The 22,139-nt window shown below is 38.8% G+C and overlaps 1 protein-coding gene across 2 annotated transcripts in view; it reads left to right on the top strand.

Annotated features, from left to right (window-relative positions):
- The window catches only part of ST6GALNAC3 (ST6 N-acetylgalactosaminide alpha-2,6-sialyltransferase 3), a 207,781-nt gene that overhangs the window by 76,497 nt on the left and 109,145 nt on the right, over nt 1-22,139 (top strand). For both annotated transcript variants that reach the window (XM_027900671.1, XM_027900672.1), the window contains exon 2: nt 17,815-18,009. In XM_027900671.1, coding sequence (XP_027756472.1) covers nt 17,815-18,009 — 195 coding nt within the window. The remainder of the gene's footprint in view (nt 1-17,814; nt 18,010-22,139) is intronic.

Raw genomic sequence — 22,139 nt, 5'->3', positions numbered from 1 at the left:
AAAGAATGGAAAGGAGGAGGTATGGATAATGAATTTCTTAACCTCTTCTGCAAGCCTGTTTCAAATTCCTTTATACTGAAAAGTCAAAGTGGGCTATCAGCAATATATGACTTTTTCTGGAACGGTCTCTAGTGAGCTCAGATGTCTCACAGAATTCAGGAGAAATTTTCTAGGTCTTTTGACAGATCTAGGAGCAGGTTTCTGTAGTGGCTGCTTACTGCACCTGCGGGTTCCTGCATGCAGGCAGGCTCCTGCAGTCACTGTGTGTCTTGCCAGTGGAATCTGGACAGGCACTGATCCCATGCAGGTATTTCTTCTCGAAAAGCAATTTTGCAGCAAATAAAAGGCATTCTCAGATGCTTCTGTCTCTTTACGTGGCTTGCTCTCCATTCATCTCTTGGTGCCTCATGCTTAATAGCCTCGCTAACAAAAAAAGAAAATCAATTTCCCTTCACTAGATTTCCCAGAGAGATAGCAGGAGTACAGGTGCTGTTATTGGTGGAATTTATTCCTGAAACTTTGCTCTGAAAGCACCCCAGGCCTTACTGAATGCCACACCAAATGCTTCTGAGTGGCAATCAAGGGCCATGCTGTGAGGTCCTTCTTCCTCTGACCCTCTGGTGCACACATTGCATTTGAATTCAGCACATTTAGCATCTGCTAAACAGTCTGCCAGAAACACAGAATTTCCCCAAGAAACAGTCTTCTTGCTTGGGGCTATAAGATGTCCTAAAATTACAGCTTAAAGCAATGGTGTTCATCATGTTCTGTTACTCAATATGTACTATATAGGACTTTGCCTAAGGGTTCAAGGAATGGGAAGGAGATTCTTTCCCTTTGTTCCACCCTTTCCTTGTTTAGTCACAATATTATAAATGTACATCTAGTCAGTTTGACCTTTCCTGAAGTCTTGGGATGCATGGGTTTAGGTGTTTTGGCTCAGTGATCTGCTTTTGTTCTGCACAGGGTCTGTGTTAAAAGCTTAGATGTTAAAAAACACAATGAAGAAATCATCACATAGAGCCAGAGCAGCACATTCCATCCCACCACACTTACAGAGTGTTCCTGGGAGTCCGTGTGTGCATGAAAACAGTTCTGTCCTCTCCTCAGTTCTTGAAACAGAACGTTTTTGTAGCCTCTCAGAATATTCTAAAGAGGTTTTACAGGTAAGAGCTCCATCCATCACAATAAAGAACATTTTACAATTATTAAATACATAGTGCAGTGTGAAATATAGCCCATCAGAAAACACAGGGACTAATATCTGCTGAAAATGTTACAAGACTCTAATCTTGGTTACTTCCCATTCGTTGTTTAGTGGAAGCTATTGCTGCCATAAAGACCTTACAGTTAAATTTTTAAGCCTAGGACCATCAGATATATGTTTGGCAGAGATCTAATCCAGAATCTGCAGAAATTGATTTGACATGATGGAAAGGTGAGGAAAAATAGCACATCTATGATTAAGTACTATATTAATCTTCCTCTCTGTATTTACAGCTAGCTACTTCTTAGGGTTAAATATTTGCCCAAGGCCATACAGTTTTCCAGCAGAATAGGTTACAAATAAAATGACTTGTAAGATGTGTTCTTTAAATGACACTCCATTGTTTGAGTGGCACAGTCCTTCTCACCTTGAACTTCTAAAATTAAGAAATGTTTACCTACATCCACCTCTAAATTGTGGTCATGTAAGCACTAATACAGACTATATATAGCAACAGCAGTCTACTTTGATTTTTTCTTATTTCTCCCCCTTCTTGCAGCCCTCCAGGGTGCTGGAGTTTCCATAAGATGATGTATTCCTAGTTAGAATTTAAGTCCAGTGACTGGAAGTTCAAGGTTCGCATCTGCTCAGAATAATATTCCTGGACTATTGCCTATTAATTATTCTCTCACAATAGCTTTGCAAGCAAGTATCATGGGTCAGGATGATTTACACTTCCTTGAGATTAATCTAATTAATAGATAATTTTACTATTGTACTTTCAAAAAAGATGATAAAGTTCAACAATAATGGACTCTACTATGGATTTTTCTATCTATTAATATCATTATAGATCAAATTTGGTGATCAAATTAAGTCATAGATGAGTATTAAAAATCTTTGATGAAATAGTAATTTTTTAAAATCTCATTCCAGTGCTGTTGTAATGTGCTGCTTAGGAGGAGTGAATAAAGTGAATTAAACCTAAATCATGTTTTATTAGACAACAGAATAATTAAAAAAAAAAATCAAATTTTACTTTCTTATGGTATTATCTTACCTGGTTTGATTCTTAGACAGTTGGAGTAATTGACAAATTTTGAACTGCTTTGCATTTTGAATTTGTGCCTTAGTGGACTATTATTGTATCATTTTTTCCCCTCTGATGCCATTTTTAATGAGCTTTTAGTTCAGCTTATTGAGCAAACCATTTACCCCTATACAATAGAATAACAACATTTTCCCTGAGTCAGCAGTGCTGCCTGCTGTGGCTTGCTTTTGCTGCAGGTGGCAAAGGGGGGTTCTTTTAAGGTCTTTTATTTCTTCGTGGTGCAGACTTAATTCTCTAACAGATCTCACGTGCCACAACTGGTTCCTTAATTGCTGGGTTTGGGGTTTTTTTGCCTTGTAGTTCATTGGTCAAAACCTCTCTGATTGTGCTTCCTCCTAGGTCTCTGTGCAGTAAACTAGTCCAGTAACTTATCTGGGATTTTTCTTTGTATAAACATCACATAGGCAATCCACCCTGTGGTCAGAGAGGACAGAGAAAACTCAGACAACTTAAACCAGTCCAGAACTTTCCCATAAATTTCAGTATTCTTTGGATCACCAAAGGGTGACACTTTAGGTGCATTAATTCTCCATTTCTGTGTGCATCCAATGACAACAAGAAGAGACAGAACTGAAAGATGAGCAGCAAATATCTCTCTGTACTTACTGTTATTTAAACTGATTTTATCATCCCTAGTTTTATGATATCACAAAATCTCTTCTTCCTTTCACTTTGAAGGGATGTGTCGACTGCTGTCTCTTCGAGGTGACAATATGAGGCTTTTAGGAGATGACAGCTCTAGTGTAAAAAGGCAGAAGGGTGAAATAAAATGTTTGTAACCCTAGTGGTTTACTTCACCCTCTAATGCTTCATACATTTTTACCCTTCAGTAGACAACACATGACCTGCTTGTTACGATCTTGGTCAAAATTTGAGAGGCTGAATCATTTAGTGTCAAAATTTCTCTTAACTCTGTTTAAAAACAGAGTGAATATTCCAATGTAAAGTGACCAGACTGTGGCAGCTTTTCTGTCGTGGTACAGCCTGTGCACAATGTGTTTCCTTGAGATACTTCCTAAGCACTTGAGTTAAGGCTGCCCATTGCCAGCTGTTTTTGAAGTAGTATCTAAAGACTTAAAAATAGACTGAGATGCTGTTTTCAAGACCCATTTCTGTGCTTCTCTGTCAGAAAGGGGAGAGTGCTTTCCAGAAATCTGACCCCCAAGCCCAACAGCTCCTCTTATTCCAGCTGCTGCAGCTCTTCTGTCCTGCCTGGCATTGCTGAGACCTGAGTATTTCTGAAAGTTGTTTTGTAAAAGCTTTCTGGGAGTTGTCTCCTACAGCTGATATCAAAACCAGAGTAACAGAAGACTCTATAAATGTTCTGCAACATTAAAAACACGAACACCCCCCCCCCAACCCCCACAATTAGACAAACCCTAGAAAAAACAAAGGATCAAACAGCCACGTGCTTCATATACTGGCAGCTCATCAGCTGGAGGCAAATGATATAGGACTCATTGTGAGTGTGCTGATCACTCAAAAAAGGGTAGGGAGCCTAAATAAAATGGAACCATGAAGTATCTTAATTCAGGGAAGTTTTGTAGCTGATAGGTGCAAACTGGTGAGATCTCATTTGAAAGACTGAGTTTAATACCTGTGGTCAGGGAAGGTGACCTACAAGCAGAAGAGCAGAGGTTGAGAAGCTCATGTATCAGGACAGTGGAGGACCTGCTTATTGGAAGGTGGAAGGAGAATTTGGTTCAGTTTGCTTGCTAAACCTAGTTTAGAGAAGATACCTCAAAAGGTCAACTTCTGAGAAAGGATAGGACTGATTAGGTACGTTAAATCCAGTCTGTTGTTTGGAAAGCTGCCTCTAATCTAGCAACCTTTCATTCAGATTAATACTTTCTAAGTAAATATATGTTTGAAAAGGTGAATAGAGGAGAAATAGAGTATTGTTCAGTAGTAAGAAGTTGCTGAAGTACAGGCACTATGCAGCACAGCAAAATAGTGAGTACTGGATGACTTTTTGGAGGATTAGAGTATCTAAGAATGGTCAGAGGGTGTAAAATTAGATGTTGGGGTACTCAGTGAGGTAATAACATTCAGATAAAAGGAAATGCAGCTGAAACTTGACCAGTGACATTTGTGCTGAATGCTGAGTAATTAAGAATGAGAAATTTTTAAACTGAGGATTTAATGTCTTGGAACATTAACATCTGAAGCTGGATTTTCTAGCCATAAAGTTGTGGGAGCCCCAACAGACCTAAGGTTTAAACCAATTAAATTTATTTTCCAGCATTGTGGGATTAGTTACATGTGCAGAAGCAAGGAAATTGCAGATAAATATTCTGATTGCTCACATACTCCGTTTTTGATTAAATGAAAAAACTACCAAAAAAAGTCTAATGAAAAAGGAAGGGCGTCATTAATTTTGGCATCTAAAATCGAATGACAAACGATCAGCTGACTAGTGGTGTGCATTTTGTTCTTTTAACTTCTTCAGTAATGTGTGAATGTCGCATTATATAACACCTAAAATGAATAAACCTGCAAATCAAATAAGTTAGGATGCATCTTTGTGTTCCTCCCCTGACTGGAGGACAACTTGTCTCATTAATCTGTATAGTGGTGTTAATTTAAACAAACAGCATTATTTGTTGAGATTTATGGCTGAGAGACTTCCAGGTTCACTGAGAAAATCTTACGCTGCTTTTTTTTCGGAGCACTGGGATAGTTTTTATGACTCATAGTGGCTGGAACAGGTCCTAAACTCTCATAACTTTTAATGACTGTATGAACTACTGCAGCCCCAAATATTTTGACAGAATGTGAGTCACAATAAAAGGTGGTTGGTAACACGTGGGCACAGGACAGTGGGGTGCTCTGTCCTGTGCAGATTCCTGTAACTGCTGTTTAAGCACCACTGGGGTAGAGATAAAAACTGATACCTAAAAATTAAAACCTTTGAGAAAAATAGTGGAAAATACCTATTACAGATGAAACGGTAAGAGTAACATTCCCACATCCATTATACTCACTTTTTGAATATCATAAATGTTGGAGTGTCTAGGGTTTGTTTTTAGTAATAACTGAGTATGATTCTGGTTCTGAATGAATTTTAGGAAAGCTCAGCTTTGCCTGGTCCTTCTAAAGGGTCTTGGGGTGCGTTATTTAATCTCACTGCTGTCTCTGGCATCTTCCCTGCACCAGCAGCAAAACCAAAGATGAGAACTTGGCTTTCATATCCAGGTCAAGACCTGCACATCTGGCACCTAAGGAAGTTTCTTTGTGGCTGTCAGGTACAAAGATGCACTATTTGCTCCCACAGACATCAACAAGAGCAGTAATGAGCTGAGTTTGGTGATGCCAGGCTTGGCTCAAGTAAAAGTTGAGAGATCCTGAGTTTCAAATAGAGGAACTGTTACACAAAGGGCCTGGGAAGGGATAATATTAAAAAAAACCCTATATTTATATTTTTCTTCCTGTTCCTGTTCAAATTTAATTGTGCTTCTGGCTTTCTTTTGCTCTACTTTAAATCAATCAAAGATATTTTCATATGATGGAGGACCAGAATTCCACAGTTGGTTTTGTTTGGTTCAGGTAGCTGGATATGCTGGCATAGAATCAAGTACCTGGACAGGAGATTATGTCTTTGTTATGTCTTAAACAAAAAAAAAAAAAATTAAGCTCAATTTGAATGTTTTAGGGTTTTATGCTACTTTTGTTTGTTTCTTGCATGCAAAACAGTAAAATGTGTATGAAGGGAACCAGAGGTTTGGAACAATTTCTGACATGTGACAATCTCTCTGTATGTGATGGACTAAAGGATGGAAAACAGGGATAGGTGCACAAATGTGTCACATTTCTGGATCACATCTGATACAGTGGCTAGGAGTGTTTTCTTTTAAGTTTAAGAAAGCCACAAATAGGATATATTTGCATTTCCACATCTCACACTTTTAGTTTTTAATATGGATTCATGTCCAAATGTGTTTTCATTAAGCCTTATTAGGCAGAGGTTGATAATCCTCTGTGTGAATTTTTCATTGGAATTTTCTTGTGCATATGCCCATTCAATGATGCGTTTTCATTATGAAACACATAAAGCTTTTTTAAGCAAAAATAAGAGCACAGAAAATCCAAATCAGTTCAATTACACTTGCAGATTAAAACAAAACTGTTGTATATATCTATTGTATTGAAATGCTAACTCTATGAATTTTTGATTTACTTTAAAAAATGTAAATCTTGGATTTGATTAGATTTGCTCTGGAGTAATCAACACTGAATAAATCTGTCTCCCTTTCATGTGATTTGTCAGTGTTTGTAGTAGGTTTGTACACACAGCTTTCACCATCATTTTCTAGGCAGTAAAAGCAGCCATGCAGAAAAGCCACCCATAAATGTCAGAAAACAGAGATATTTTGTTGCATTCCAAGGGCTTTGAAGGTCAAGTTCAATTCAGTTAGCTCACTCAGCGTGAGGGGAGTGTGATATGATGATAGAATGTGTGTTTGGGTAGGATATATATGTTACTGTCCCTCTACTGTTCTATCAGGATAACAGATCAGTGAGAGATTAAACTTTACTGCTTGGAAGAATTTCTTTTGGAAAACTATCAATTTTTTATGATTTCCTCCAGCTCCTATTGAGATGCTCTGCAGAAATAATGAGTCCAAAGAATTTACAGCTTTTATCACGATGGAAATTGACTCCTGATCATGGCTTTTGGGTGCTGTTCCACTGCAGGTATCCCATTCAACTATATGTATTCACTAAATAGCTCTCAGATCACGGATTTTATTGTAAATATGAAATGGTATTTTGTTTCCTTCTGATGAAAACTAGTTCACAGAAAATTATTTTCCTAATCCCCGGAAGAGAGAGGACAGCACAAAAGGCAAAGTTTCTCCGCTGTGGATTTGTCAGAACAGCCAAGAAGTCTGTTCTGCAGATTCCCACCAGACCTTTCCATGAGCTCAGTGCTTTGTGGATCCCTCCCCCTACTCTGCCCCACTTCTTTTTTTTCTTCTTCTTCTTTTTATAAAGAGAAGACCTGATCAATAGAGCTCATAATTAAATTGAGGCCACTGCCTTGATCAGTGCTTTTATTGAGTTTCAGTGCCCTGATTTAAGGAGCTCCCCAGTCAACTGAGGGATATGTCATCAGCTGCTTGAGCAGTGTGTGAGCAGTCATTATGTTTTGTAACTATAACGCTGCATATTCTTTGCTATCTGGAGAGCCTCCCCTGTGGCAACTTCTGATAACCTCTTGCACATGTTATCCAGGGAGGAATAATGAGCAGACTCCTACATGTAGAAGCAATACAATTGTATTGAACGGTCAAGAAATTTCATTTAAGTTCCTGCCGGTTCGCAGCACTTTCCTGCGATTGTATGAGCAGACATGAGCAAAGCAGGGTCAGATCATGCCACTGCTTGAAAGAAAAGTCTCTGCCAAAAATGTCCAGGCCATTTGTGCAGCCCCTGCTATGAATAAGATTTAAAATGTACGCTTGCTTTGTGTTTTTCACTGGGATCATAAAATGGTTGGATGTGCTGCTGTGAGCACGCAGTGCTGTTGATCTGCATCCTGGATGGAAAGCTCTGTTCTGTAGTGCTAATAATCTGACTGTTAATGTTTACAACAAGAGTGCCTTGGTGAGTTCTGTGTGCCCTCATCCAAACACCCCCACCAAACCCCTACCCTGTCCAGTGTCTGTCCTACTGATGGCATATTGCTCTTGCACTGGAAGGTGGCCTTGTTAGGAAGAATGAACCCTGGATACGACCATCCCAGCAAATCCCACGTCCTTCACGTGCCTCCATCTGCTCAAAGAAGGCCTGTAAGCCACAGAAATAGTTTAAACTCTACATCTAAATCTTGGCTTTGAAGATCTCTTCAGAGATGACACTGCCATGCTGGTGTCCTTTTTTTTTTTTTTTATTTTCCTTCCCCAAAGCCCCTGTTTCTAAGCTTCCAATAAAGAAAACAGCATACAGAAAGAACCAAGAATTAAGCTGGGGAAGTGTGGGGTTTTTTTGGGTTTTTTTGTGGGTTTTTTTGTTTGTTTTGGTTTGGGGGTTTTTTTGTTTGGTTGGTTTTGGTTTTGTTGTTGTTGTTTGGGGGTTTTTTTGTTTGTTTGTTGTTGTCTTTTTGTTTTTCTGGGTTTTTTTCCACACTAAAAGTAGCGTGCTCCCAGCTATATGGCAGAAAATGTAAAAGGAAAAGAAAGAAACTACAGAAGACCTTCTGCAACCTGGCTGAAGTGCATCATCTCTGCTTAAGAACAGCTAGTTTCTAATTCACAGTGGCCCTCCTTTTTGTTTAGGGAGACCAGTTTGTAAAAACTTGTCTTCCTGAACTTGGACCTTTGCCTGGTGACCGTGAAGGAGATCTGTATCGATTGTATCTTTTTATATTGAAGAGCAAAGCCAACCGTTCAGCCAGACCTTGAAAGAGCCTCCCCACACCAAACAGTGTTTGCATCCCTGCCACTGGAATAAAAGGCATTGATCTGCATTGTGTTATGGCACACTGGTTGTCTGAGGGTGCCTAACACGAGACTCAAATCAGTAGTGACCACCTGCTTCTGTTTTTCTTTCTGTGCTTGTGAACAGCAGGTGAGCTGCATGCACTGGCAGGGAGCATCCAGAGCAACTTCTCCAAAAGTTGCAGTCCTCCCAAAGAATAGTGTGGGATGAAGCTGGTGTGAAGGGCCAGAGCAAGATTCCTGCCAAGTAACGGGCTGGCCAAGATCTCTTTAGTTTTGCAGTGTTGAATGGCCTTTAGAAGGAAACTGAGGTATGGGGTCAGCTTTTGTTAACTCCAAGCCCAGCATGGCAGTCAGGGACCTTGACAGAGGATAACTCAGTGCAGAAAGTCTGGGCTTGTCCAGATGGTGGTAGGCAATTACATTTCATCTGCGTGAATTTCTGGTTATGCTGTTTTTGCTCTGTGGCATAAACTTTCCCCTGCAGGCAGAAGGGAGCTGCAGGCAAGTGAAGGTTTCCAGCAAAAGGCATTTTCTTCACAGATGTGCAGCTGGAGAAATGTGGGATTGTTATAACATTTTATTTACTTTCATTTCTTCTGCCCTTAGGCTGCTGTCATGTGTTTCATTTTATTTGTCTGATTATTATTTTCTTTCTTATCTGGAAGTTTTTACTTCCAGAGGTTGCATCCCAGTGTAGTATTTACTAAACATACAGGTGTGTGATTAACATCCATTCCTCCTGTTGTGTACCAAGCACATTAATGGCTTTACTGCCATGAGCAGAAATTGAATTTATCCCACTTTTACTTTTTAAGCTGTCACATCCTCTTTCCTGTGAGTTTTTGAAACAAGAAATTGAGTATTTCTGGTATTTCATGTGAAATAGGCTTTTAATAATTACATCTTTTTTAAACTATGATGATCTGCAGACCAGAGGTCTGCTGGTATTTTATTGCCTTCTAAGAATCTTTCTTGATGCATTTGTGGAGCTTCTTTTGTTGTTGCTTTTCTACTGGTTTATGCGTTTTAAAATCTATTTCTGGTTGAAAGAATCAACTTTTTGAAAGGGATTTTTCACGAAAACGTTGGCAGCTCTAGAGTGTCTACCAGAATGCTTGTGAAACCCCCTCAGTTAGAGATTCAGTCTTAGGATGTTGCCAATCAAGAATCTTTATCCATTTCTCTACAGGAGAGAGAGAGAGAGGGAGAGATCATCTAAGTGAGCCCTACCTGGCAGGATAAGAGTTAATACTCACACGAGGGTGTTTTTTTTCCCTTTGAACTTTTTCTCAGCAGGTGAAAAATAGCTACAATCAGGTACTACTTCAATAAGTAGTAACAACCAACTGCCAGGTTGAAAGATCACAAATTCTTGTACCGGCAGTTCTATTATAGGGGGGAGTTCGTCAGCCTGTGTGTGTGTCTGAAAGCTTGCCAAGGTATTGATAAGAAGAGCTGGGCAATAATCCAGCACCAGAAAAAAAAAAAATCACCATTTGAGAGCTTTTTTTTTTCCTTTTTAATACTATTTTATCACACAGAGACTACAGCAGTGTTTATATAATATGCCTCTACAGCTGCTCTGATGAAGTTCACCCTGTTTGTGAAGGACATCAGTGAATCAGTAACTGCAGTTTTAGATTAAATATTCTTAACAGATCTTACAGAATGAAAAATCAACAAACTTTATTTAAAGTGTGCCTTTCTGCCATGGGGATGGATCTCTTAAATTACTGGACAGCTTTCAGCTGCAGTATAAAACGAAGTAGCAGACTGACCAAAGGCATGCTTAGGTTGCCCTGGTGGTGCTGTGACTCCATGGTTTCTGATGGTTGGAGCTGTGCTGCTGATGTGTTTGTGCCTTGTTGAGTAGAGGCTGTTTGTATGGGGAACCCTAGGCCAGGAGTAGACTGGCTGAAGTACATGCAAATTCAGCTTTGAGTGGGCATGAAATGGTGAACAGCAGAAACAGTCACTGTGTAGGATATGGAGAACTCAAAGCGCTGGAAAGCCTGAAGGGATAAGAATATCTCCAGCCAAATAAATGCTCCTTCTTATCAGGCTTCGAGTTTAGGGCAAGAGGGAACAGTGATGCAGAATAATTCCTGAAATCTGGCAATGCTTTGCAGTTTGAAGGGCTCAGAATCACTGGGGCTTTTCAAATGTAGTAACTTCTTAGGCATGAGAGCATATGGGAGGCCTTCAAAATACTTCAGCAGTTACTCCCTGAAACTTGGAAGCTTCATCTTGCATAATTTCGTATTATTACCTAAATAAGTGTGCTATTTCTGATGAGAATGCTCTATGTGATAAAGCTATGCAGTTACCTGAGACTAATAATAGTTTACATACAGGAGGATTATCTCCTATATAAGGCTTTTAATGTAGATTGATGCTGCTGCAGCAGTTACTTGGACACCACTGTGCTGATTTCTGGTTTTGTTCATTGCTCTGCTCTTACCCCGGTAAGCCTGAGCACACTCTGCAGATTTTTGGCTTTAATGAAAGACATGTTTGAATAAGTTTTCTTGTGCTGTGCAAAACTCTGTCTTGAGCTGCTGTGAATGTAGACCCACCACCACTGCACTGTGAATCGGGGTGAGAACTGAGTTATGTCATAACTTTTCCTCAAATGGCAGCAATAAAAGAAGTACAACGAGCTGTGTTCTTGAGAGCCCTTCAGCTGCCTTAGCTGTAAAAAAAAGGCCAGAGCTCCTGCAGAGAAGGCATACAAGAAGTAATGTGTCTTCTATTCATGCCTGCTCAAACACAGTAGTCCTCAAACACAGTCCTGATTCAGGGGACATTCTTAGAAGAAGCACTTTTCAGGATAAAACCTCATGTTTCTTTCATTGTATCCCTTCTATCTATTTTTAGGTATGCTGCATTACTCTCCTTCTTCATCACTGAACTTTATTTTTGCTCTTACTTCTCGGCTTCCTGTCTGCTTATATTCCAGTTTAGCAAAGATGTCCTTTTCCAGGAAAAAAAAAAAAATTTGCTTTAATTTTACTGGTTTTTGAACCCGAACCAGATCTTACTTCTGATATAACCCCTACCTGCTTTGTTCTCTCCTCCTGAGATAGAAACACTGGCAGCCATCTCCTGTGGAGCCTTTGAACATGCTCGGGTTAACTTTCACTTCTGGGTGAGAAGAAAGTAAATCTCCAACTACCGATTTTATGCAAACGATGTTCGACACATGGCTGTTTCTAGAAGGATCTTTGCTATATAGTCTTACTCTCTCTTTGAAAACTTCTAGGACCCCTGCCTCAGTATCCCTCCAGGAGCCCTGTTAAAGGGAGTTTCAGGACAAAAGAAATAGCTGGAAGGCATATTTATTTCCAATACCTATGAAATCAGTAAGGTACGCTGAACTGGAGTGCTGAAAGGATTTCATTTTATGCTCTGTTGTAATAGAAAGCAGCATTTGAAGGGGATGCTCAAGCCTATAAAAGAGAAAATTAAATAAAACTATTTTTTACATATAGTGGTCTACAAAATGAAACAAATTCAGTAAGTGTAGCCATTACTGTTTTCAATTGGTATTATATTGAGTAAAACCCTGAAACCCTGCATCAGCCCTATAATAAAAGTAGTATAACGTGCTGAGATATTAGAAGAGTGATTGAGTTATTCAGTGTGCTCATAAAGGGTAGGTATTGTGAAAATAATACAATATTACTGCATATTGTGTCATCTAAGAGATGCAGAGCCCTCCTGTAAGTCTTTACCTTTGATTTGTCCTTCCAAGCATGGTGTTGCCACGTATCTATAAAAATAACAGAAAGAATGAATACTGCAAAAAAGAAAAAAATCAATTTCTGAAAAAAAAAAAAAGGTTTATTTGCAATTACTGTTTGAGGCATGGAACTTTCCCTGGTTCCAAGGGTTCTTTACTGGAATCTTCCGTAATATCGTATTCAACTCTGTGATGTAACAAATTCAGGCAGCTGTAATGGGAACAATAAACCTGTGAAAAAAACCCCATAGTTCTAGAATAAAAGGTTAGGAGTAGCTTCTGTTGGGTTCTTTGTGATCTTAGGGAAGTTGCTTTCAGCCTCAGTTTATGCATCTGCGAAATGGGTTTTTACTGTTAAAACTCACGAGGATGGGGATTTGTTCCTGCTTGTAAAGTGGTTTGATAGTGGCTGCCATATAATACATTTCAAGTGGCAGGGAATGTTGTGTTGGGCTTGGAAGTAGAATAAAGATGCTTAGTACAGATCTGAGTAAAATTTACAGCTTAAGAAATTATCTTATGCTGGGAATGTTTCCTTCCTCCCTCCCTCCTAGACATCTGTATACAACACCAGAAAAATGTTTGTATCGTGTTATTCCATCAGGCATTATTGAACTGTAAAAAATGGTCTTGTCATCTCACACTCCTTAACAGATTATGAAAGAAAAATGACTAAAACTTGTTCAGACTGTCAAGTTCCTGGCAAACTGAAGCTAATGAATCACCCTGGCACTGGTAAATAGCCAAAACTAGATGATACGAAGGTTATAAATAGTATTAGGGATCATGTTGCCAAATATATATATTTATACCCATAAAAGTACTGTTATTGTTTTATTTCCATGTAATTTTTAATTAAATCCTAACCAGCATAGTAATATGAAACTTCCTGGGTTTATTTCAATCCTTATTTTAACAACAGAGATATAAATTGAAGCCTTAGAAGTGTGAATCATGCCTTCTGCTTATTGATTTTGATATACATACTAGACAACGTGAGCTTGGTGTCTGAGAAATAACTGAAACCAAAACTGAGACGATGTTATTGTGAGCATTGAGTAAAAAGAGTTAAAAGGAACAACTGTTTGGTTCCACAGTGTGATCTTTTGGCCCAGCGAGGTCCCAGGTATTGCAATACATGTATTCTGATCTTGTGTGTCCACTTCTACCACCTTATTTACCTTCTTTTCTTTTTTTTTTTTTTTTTTTTTTTTTAAACCATGAATGAGCTAATACCCAGTCTAATTAACACAACTCCACTCTTCTGCTGTAGGATCCTGTATTCATAAAAATGGGGATTTTTTTTCCCACTGGTGTCATCTAGGCTTGTCATGCACTATAGTGAGTGAAATAAAATGTTACAAAAGCTAATATACCATGCAAGTCACCCAGCTAAGAAACTCTTTAACATATGTCTTATTGTGTACTCCTCGCTGAATATGTATTTTTTATGTAAATGTTGTCAATATCAAAATATCTACATTAAATTAGCTGGAAAAATATAAAGATTGATTGAGCTTTATATATTTCCATGTTAGAGAAACAGTTCTTTTGTTAAGAGACTGTTTGCATTCATGGGAACTGGAAATTAAGAAGGAATAAGACTTGTTTCTGTGCAGGCTTGCTAATGAGTGTTGGTTTAGCTCTCCCAAATGGTACAATGTGTAAGTATTTAAAGTGTTGATGCAGACAAATTTTGAGACAAATTACAGTTTGTTATTCATCGCTGTATACAACTTCAGACTTCTTTGTCACATCCTGATGTCATGTAGAATTCCTGGAATCTCAAATGCTAAATTGTAGGTTTTATCAGAGGACCGATAAAAAAAAATCCATTTACCTGCAGAACAGAAAATTTTATAAGAAGCACTTAATGACAAATAGCACCTGGGTTTGGGTTTGTGTGTTGTTTCTTGGTTTGTTTATTTATATATATATTTTTTTTTTAATGAGGAGATAAAGGAGAGAGGAACTTAAGGGAAACAAATTGCTTTTAGGAGTGCCTCTTGGCTACTGAGCAGACTGCCCTACTTGATGCTCAGGAGGGCTAAAATTACGAAAAGTATGTGCTTTGGTGTTTTACCATATTTTTACAGTGAAATTTATAAAGCCACCAAAATACCAATTTGCAGTAATCTTTCCCACAGAGAATGCATGTTGTTGGAGCTCATGCCTTCAACAAAAATTATAGGGGAACTCAATACTTAACACAAACTTCCTTTTTACAAGTTGATAAGTAATCATTGTGTTTGCATGTGGCAAGATTTTTTTTTTCTCCCCAAAACAATTTTAACAGATGCCGAAATTCCTTTCTGTTGTAAAAATTTGTTTCTCTCATTGGAATGTTCTCGTTAGTGCAGATTCTTTCTGCCTGAGCAACACACAAAGAAAAATCTTTGCTGTTGCCTTTTCAAATAATATTTTCTTACATAAAAAAAACCAAACAAACAAACAAAAAAAAATAAAGAAGGCCATGTTTTTTTCTTTCATTTAGTAGTACAGTGTATTTAAGGTGGCATCCTCATGAAGGCCAAGAAATCTAGCTACACAATCTGAATTCTTCTCAGGGCAAAGGCTATTTAGAACAGCTCCCTCTGAGAAGCACATAAAGATGATTGCAGTGTTTTCAAGTTCAGAACAGATCTGCACAAAATAAAGGAAGTGAAAGGTGGTGTTCAATAAACCAGGAGGATGGGATATGTGGAAATGAGGTAGTAGCATCATACAGGGCAGTAATCCTCCTTCCTGCTGTGGATGTTTTGATTGAAACATGCTCATGTAGCGGAATGAGACTCTAGATCCCCCTCTAAATATTTGCAATATTTTAATTCCGATTTGCAATCAATAATATGACTAATCCCTGCTCCTTCTCATTGCTTTATGATTATCGCTTGCGCTGCACATCTTGGCTGCTCTTAGCACTTACAAGGCTCTGATATATAGCTAAATGTTTCTGACTCCATCTGGTACAAAGAGAAGTGACACAGAAGTGCTCCCCAGCCAGTTTATTGCAATTTAATGTAAATCTGTTATAATGCAGATGATGAAAAGTGCAGGGGCTTCCATGAATTCTGGAAGCTGCGATTGGGCTGTGGCTGCCGCGCTGCCCTCTGAAGATTTGCTGGGTTTAATTTTAGATTGCACAGCCATTAGTTGGCTGAGATGCCTCACTGAATCACGTTGCCACAATACTTCTTCATCCTCCTCTTCCTTTTCTCCTTGCAGTGACCTCGTTCACCCAAGTTTTTCATCCCGGCCTCTCGTTGCTTTTATCTTATAAATTGTAGCCTCCCGATACACGGACACAGCGCGGTGCAATTGACCCCCTGGAATGGACTGCTTTGTTAACTCTTGTGTGGGGGAACGCAGTAACATCCCATCAAATTCACTGGGTGTTCTTTGTCATCCTGAACATGAGCCAGCAGTGTGCCCAGGTGGCCAAGAAGGCCAACGGCATCATGGCCTGGATCAGGCACAGTGTGACAGCAGGACCAGGGAAGTGATTCTTGCCCCGTGCTCAGCGCTGGCGAGGCCACACCTTGAGTATTGTGTTAAGTTTTGGGCCCCTCAATTGAGGAAAGACATTGAGGTGCTGGAGTGGGTCGAGAGAAGAGCAACGAGGCTGGGGAAGGGACTGGAGCGCAAGTGCTGTGAGGAGAGGCTGAGGGAGCTGGGGTTGTTGAGTCTGGAGAAGAAGAGGAGGCTCATCACTCTCCACAACTCCCTGACAGGAGGGAGTTGGTCTCTTCTGCAGGAACCAGCAGTAGGACAAGAGGGCTCGGTCTCAAGCTGTGCCAGGGGAGGTTGAATATTGGGAAGAAATTTTTTTACAGAGGGAGTTATCAGATACTGGAACGGGCTGCCCAGGGAGGGCGTGGATTCTCTGTCCCTGGAGGTTTTTAAGATGAGGCTGGATCACTGCCATGGGCTGGGAATCATGGTGAGATTGGATCAAGGGTTGGACTTGATGATTTCGGAGGTCTTCTCCAACCCAGTTGATTCTGTAATTCTTCACTGTTGTCTGTGTCCAGAAACAGAACCAAAACACCATTCCAGCACGTGTGATCTTATTGCTGTCATGTAAAAAAGTGGTCTTAAAGGTGCACTGAGCTGCTTTGTCGGTGGTATTTGTAGGTGGGAATTGGGGTGATCAGATTCTGTCATCCAGCACTGAGTGTTATTATACACTTAGGTAGGCCCTTAGGCAAATAATTATTTCCCCCTCTATTTTCTGTATATTTTACTGTATAGAGGGATAGAATTGCATTCAGTAGGGTAATTAAACTGTTGCAAATTAGGTAAATCTGGAGTGTAATTAAAGTACAGTAAGAACACCTGTAAATGAAAATTGTTTCATTCCCTCAGGGAAAATGTAAAAATGATCTTTGTCATGGAGTATCATATCTAGAATCTTTACACATGCCAGCTAACATGTTTTGTCCTTAAGTAATTTGTCTAGAAGTAATTGACTGCAGTATTTAAAAAAAAAATAACTAAAAATTAGGAGAACATCCTATTTCTTACGAGTTCTTTTCCTGCAGACTGGGGAGTTACCCAAGGAACAAGCTGTGATCTTTCTGTGGTTGCATTCCCAGTCCAACCAAGTGGATGGGTTAGAGGTAGAAGGCAAAGGCTAAACAGATACAGGCTTTGGGTCTGTTACATTATTAACAATGGAGCTCCTCTTGTCCCAGATAATAATGCCTCACTCTGTAAATTCATGAACCTGGAATAAGGCAGAATGTGATGCTGACTTCACCGACTGTTTTTCTAAAATATTTAAAGTTAGAGTATGAGTTCTGTTGCGTGGAATGGTTTAAAATTAATACACAAGAAGTACCATCAGTAGTCTTCCCAATAAACTTAGTGTGGTGCTGCTGTAGGTGGCATTTTCCGTTTGTGTATTTGTCATGTCTAGAGCACTGAAGATTTGGAATGGAGGCTTTGGTGTGGATGTTTGCATAAAATCTTAATTTCAAATGCAAATAAAATTTAAGGTTGATGGATGATTTTTGAAACTTAAAAAAAAAAAACTTTTTTTTTTTTTTTTTTTTTGGTGAGCAAAATGGACTCATTTCCAACCAATTCTAAAAGAAACTCTCAAAACCTCTGAAATGCAAATTTATTGAAATAAAACGGTCCAGTCATCTGTCTCCTTGTGCTCCTGCAGCAAGGTGACTACCAGAGGAATAATTTCGCATCGAGCTTTCTCAAGTGTTTTTCCTTCATCCTACAACAGAAGATGTGTATTTTTTTATTAAAACTGACTCTTAATTTTAATAATTTATTTCCTTTCCTCTTTTCGTTACAGAGGAAGTCCATTGTTGCTGTGAGTTTCGTTGCAGCATTCCTCTGCCTGATCATCGTCCGTCTCACAAATGAAGTAACTTTCCCTTTGATCCTAAACTGCTTTGGACAAACCAGTGTCAAGTGGATCCCGTTTTCCAATGGCCAGAGGCATCCTCTGAGAACTCATTATGGATATATAAACGTGAAAACACAAGAGGTAAGAGCTGGCATCAAGAGCACAGCAGAATGGACCAGTGGATTTCTTTTTCTCTGATCCCATAAAATGTTTTTCTACCAACCTGCCCAGCGTGAAAGCTGAAGCCAGCAGCGTTTCTGAGCAGAGTGGTTATTTTAGAAGTGTGCTACCACTTAAATGAAATTTTTTAAAATTTCTGTCATGTCTGCAGTGGGGAGAGCAGTGAGTTGGCCTCAAAGTCACACTTGATTGCAGTGAAAACCGATATTTAAACAAGCAAAGCAATTTTTCAGATTAATTTCAATCTCAATCCATATAACTCAAAAGGAGCTTTTCTTGTGTTTGTTGTAATAAAGTCCTAAAAGTGTTTAATTTTGCCTGGGATTCCCAAGGAAGGAGTAGTTTATTTGTGTTTTTATGGGCATAGAAGAGGAAAAGGGACAGATTTGGGAAATGAACATATGTGAGTGTAGAAAATATATAAGGATAGAGGTTTACTGGATTTTTCTGCAACTATTGGATTAACACATGGTAGCTATTTCAAAGCCAGGTATCTATTTCCTTTCTGTACTTTAAAATGCATTGACTTGTATCTGCTTTGCAAAATACTTGCTCTGTGTATAAAAAAAAATTATGTGATGAAATTAGGTTTTATAGGGACTCCTGCTTTAAACTGTCTGAGAAATACTATCAGACTTCTACCTACTGCTATTTATTTTCTTTTATAAATTTGCAGTTATTAATGAATGAAATTCACTCATACAACAGCTTTTATAGAGAATGAAAATACTTTACCACTTCATGATGTTTAGTCCTGTAGGTGTATCGGGCAAATTAGTCATTATTCTACCTTTAGTGGGTTAAATATGAAAATCAGAATGAGACAGAGGTATCATTTTTAGGAGGCATCTTCTTTTAAACTTCTGTTGCTGTTAATTGTTGTTCATGTAAGATGCAGCACTGAGTACATTGAGGGCCAAAATACATTACCTATAAAGAATAAGGACGAACACCTTGTCCTTTCCCAGAAAGGAAAACTATCTGGGTGTGAATTGCAGTCCCAGTGAAAAAGGAATGGGAGGTGCTGTTGAGTTCAAAAGGCTTCTTTAAGGCTTCTTCCAGCATCTTCATGGCTCTAGAAATGAGAGGACAGTGTGTTCTGCATGTCCCTGGGTTATTGCCACCGTGGCTGCCATGGAATCTGAATGAGGCAGAGCTGCCACGGTCACTTGATCACTATCAGTCTGAACTGATAACTGGAGAGGAGAGGAGCATGCTAATCCATTTTTATCCACCATTGCCTTCATCAGAGGTTAGAAGTAGCTTGTGAGAGCCCTTAATTCGTTCTTAAATTTGATAACACGCTTGGAAGTTCTAACAGTAAATGGAAATGAATGTCCTGAAAGTTGGTGACGGGTATCGATTAGTAAGACATTTGTCTCAATTTAGCTTAGGTCATGGAGGACTCCTTAAACTTGGTAATTTTAATTGTTTTCCCTCTTGTATTTGCAGATTACATTAATATTTGCTAATTAAAATGATAATGAAGAAACTGAACATGGCTAGCTTATTGTGAATGCACTGACTTCTGGCTTAATTATTCCCTGAGCGAGGGAAGTTTTGTTGTGCTGCCCATGTACACAGCTCATGTTCTTCACACACACTCCTGGCTTTCTGTGATTTTTGAGACACAGATTGCTTTGGAAAATAAGCATTTGTGTGTTATTTGTATCAAAATGGCCAGGAATTATAAATTGTTCATAGAGATTAAAACCACAGATTTCTCATTTCTTTCTTGTGTTAAATATGTTGAACATCAGCTCAGTTCATGGGATTAAGATGATATTTTTTAAGGGGGTTTTGTGCTTCTGTAGTATGGAAGATAACAGAAGGTCCACTTCATGAGTGCAGCTAATGCCCCAAACAAATGTGGCCAAGTGTTTTGCAAAATGGGACAAATGCCATCTCATCAATGGGCAAGGACCAAATGGTGAGGAAATGATACAGTAATGAATTATCAGAAAATAAAGTGATGGGAGGGAAGATAGGAGAGGAGGCTTTTAAAGACATGAATTTTGGCATTTTCTTTTCTTCTTTAATGACAAAATCCTTTTACGCCTCTTGAGTGTGTTCATATTTTCCTTTGAACCCTGTCAGTCATCTGAAGGATGTTGGAGGGAAGTTAGAAAATCTAGGTGAACTACTACCCTGCCTTTCCTGTCCCTCTATTGCATACTGACTTTGTGAAGAAAAAGGAGAACCAAACCAAAGGGGAAAAAAAAAAAAAAAACCAACAAAAAACCCCCCAAAAAACCCCAAAAGTTTAATCCGTAGGAAAAAAAAGTTGAAGTTAGGAGGAGCTGGTTTCTTTTGGGGTAAGGTTGAATGGGATGAGACTTGAAAAACTTTATGAAATGATGGGAAACCACTTAATTGGTGGCTAAAGCTAAAGTGATCAATCATTTGTAAATGATGATATGAACATTAGTGCTTATCTCAAGCAAAAAATAGTGATGTGGCTGTTATTAGATATGGTCAGAATAGTGCTGTAAAGACATATTTTAAGGGTGTTGTGTGTTTGATTTGACAGTATAATGTTGGGGGATTTTCATTATTAAAAAGTCTGAAAAAAATACAAGATTACTATAAGTAGATTGTATGGGAGTATTTAATATAAAATGCAAAGACAGACATAATTAAGGCTGTACATAATACAGGGTTGTTGCTATGGTTTCCTTGATTTGTAACTATAGCAACAGCTTTAGGAAAACTGACTTTATGTACAGTAAACATACTATATTTGAAATACAAATAGATGTGGAGTGTTGTACTATACTGGGCCATTATGTCTAGACAAACCTTAGTTTCACTTTTGAGATATTTCTGAAACAGAGGATTCTTCACCTGGAAAATTTGCATCCAGGACCTTCCCTCACCCCCCTCAGTAGAAGAGGATCCCCCAGTAACCCTCCACGATGTGACCTCTTCTCCCTTTTCAGTGGCCACGTCTGAGGGGACTCCTTGAGATTTGTGGGAGGCTGTGACCGCCTGTTTTGCAATATTGCTCTCTTGCTCAATACAGGAATTTTGACCTTTCAGTGAAAAGGAGGTGTATGAGCAAGATGACCTTTCTGTCCCTCATTTCCTCCACTTTGTGCCCATGGATTTTTGGTGGTAGGTCCCACGAAATCCACCTTTAGGAAATGTCACGCCTATAATGTGTTAGTTACTTTTATCCTATTCCTGGTATTTTTTTTTTCATAGAAAATATTGATTTGATACAACCCCACAGGGGTTAACCAATTGAAACCTATTGTCATTTGAGTAAAATTCACCCCACACCGCAAGCTGATGTAATGATTCTTTTTGTGTATCACAAATGGGCAAGGAGATAAAAAGAAGCAGGTAGAGAAAATATAACCTTCCTTCTTTTTTCATACCACTCCTACTCTACAAAGAGTTCTGGCAAAATTAATGAACATCATGTATTTAAATTGCAGCATTATGACATCAATTTAAAATCCATTAGCAGTTTGAAACTTTATGCTAGGCAAGTCTAATAGTGTTCTTGGATATTTGATTGTGCTTCCTGAAAGGTGAATATTGAATAGATTTTTATTCTACCATCAGTATTAAAATAATATAGCATTTTCCTACATACGTAAAATCTGAAATATGGCTGCAATATCACTTGAAACATAATTATAAGAAGCATATTCAAGTACTGAACAAAGATTAAAACCGTTCTTGGAAAAGGGTAAGTTCTGAGATGACCTAAAATCCCTACATTAAACTGCGACTGTGAGATCTAATGGCTTCATCTAAAATGAATTCTGAGGGAGCAAAGAGCCCTTGTGTCACGAACATCCAAGAATCTCACGCTCTAGTGATGAGCATGAGATAAAAGGAACATGCACTGTAGCAGTTAAGAGTTTTTAAAACCCTGTCCTAACTGAAAAACTCATCAACACACTGTATTGATACTGAATAAATAAATTTGGATCATATGATCCCATACCAGTTTGTCCCATAACCTGAACAGACCTCCATAGGAACATTAATTTCTCACCACTCGTGGCACACACAGCCACATGTACGTGTGCTTGGACCACCTTTATCTGGTTCCTTTTTCTGCCCTTTTTGCCAGAAGT

The sequence above is a fragment of the Empidonax traillii genome, unplaced genomic scaffold (genome assembly GCF_003031625.1).
Source record: "Empidonax traillii isolate 1590-97213 ecotype Southwest subspecies unplaced genomic scaffold, ASM303162v1 scaffold745:size721762, whole genome shotgun sequence".
Classification (NCBI taxonomy): Eukaryota; Metazoa; Chordata; class Aves; order Passeriformes; family Tyrannidae; genus Empidonax; species Empidonax traillii.
Note: the sequence above shows the minus strand (reverse complement) of the source record. Positions and strands in the feature narration are given on the sequence as shown.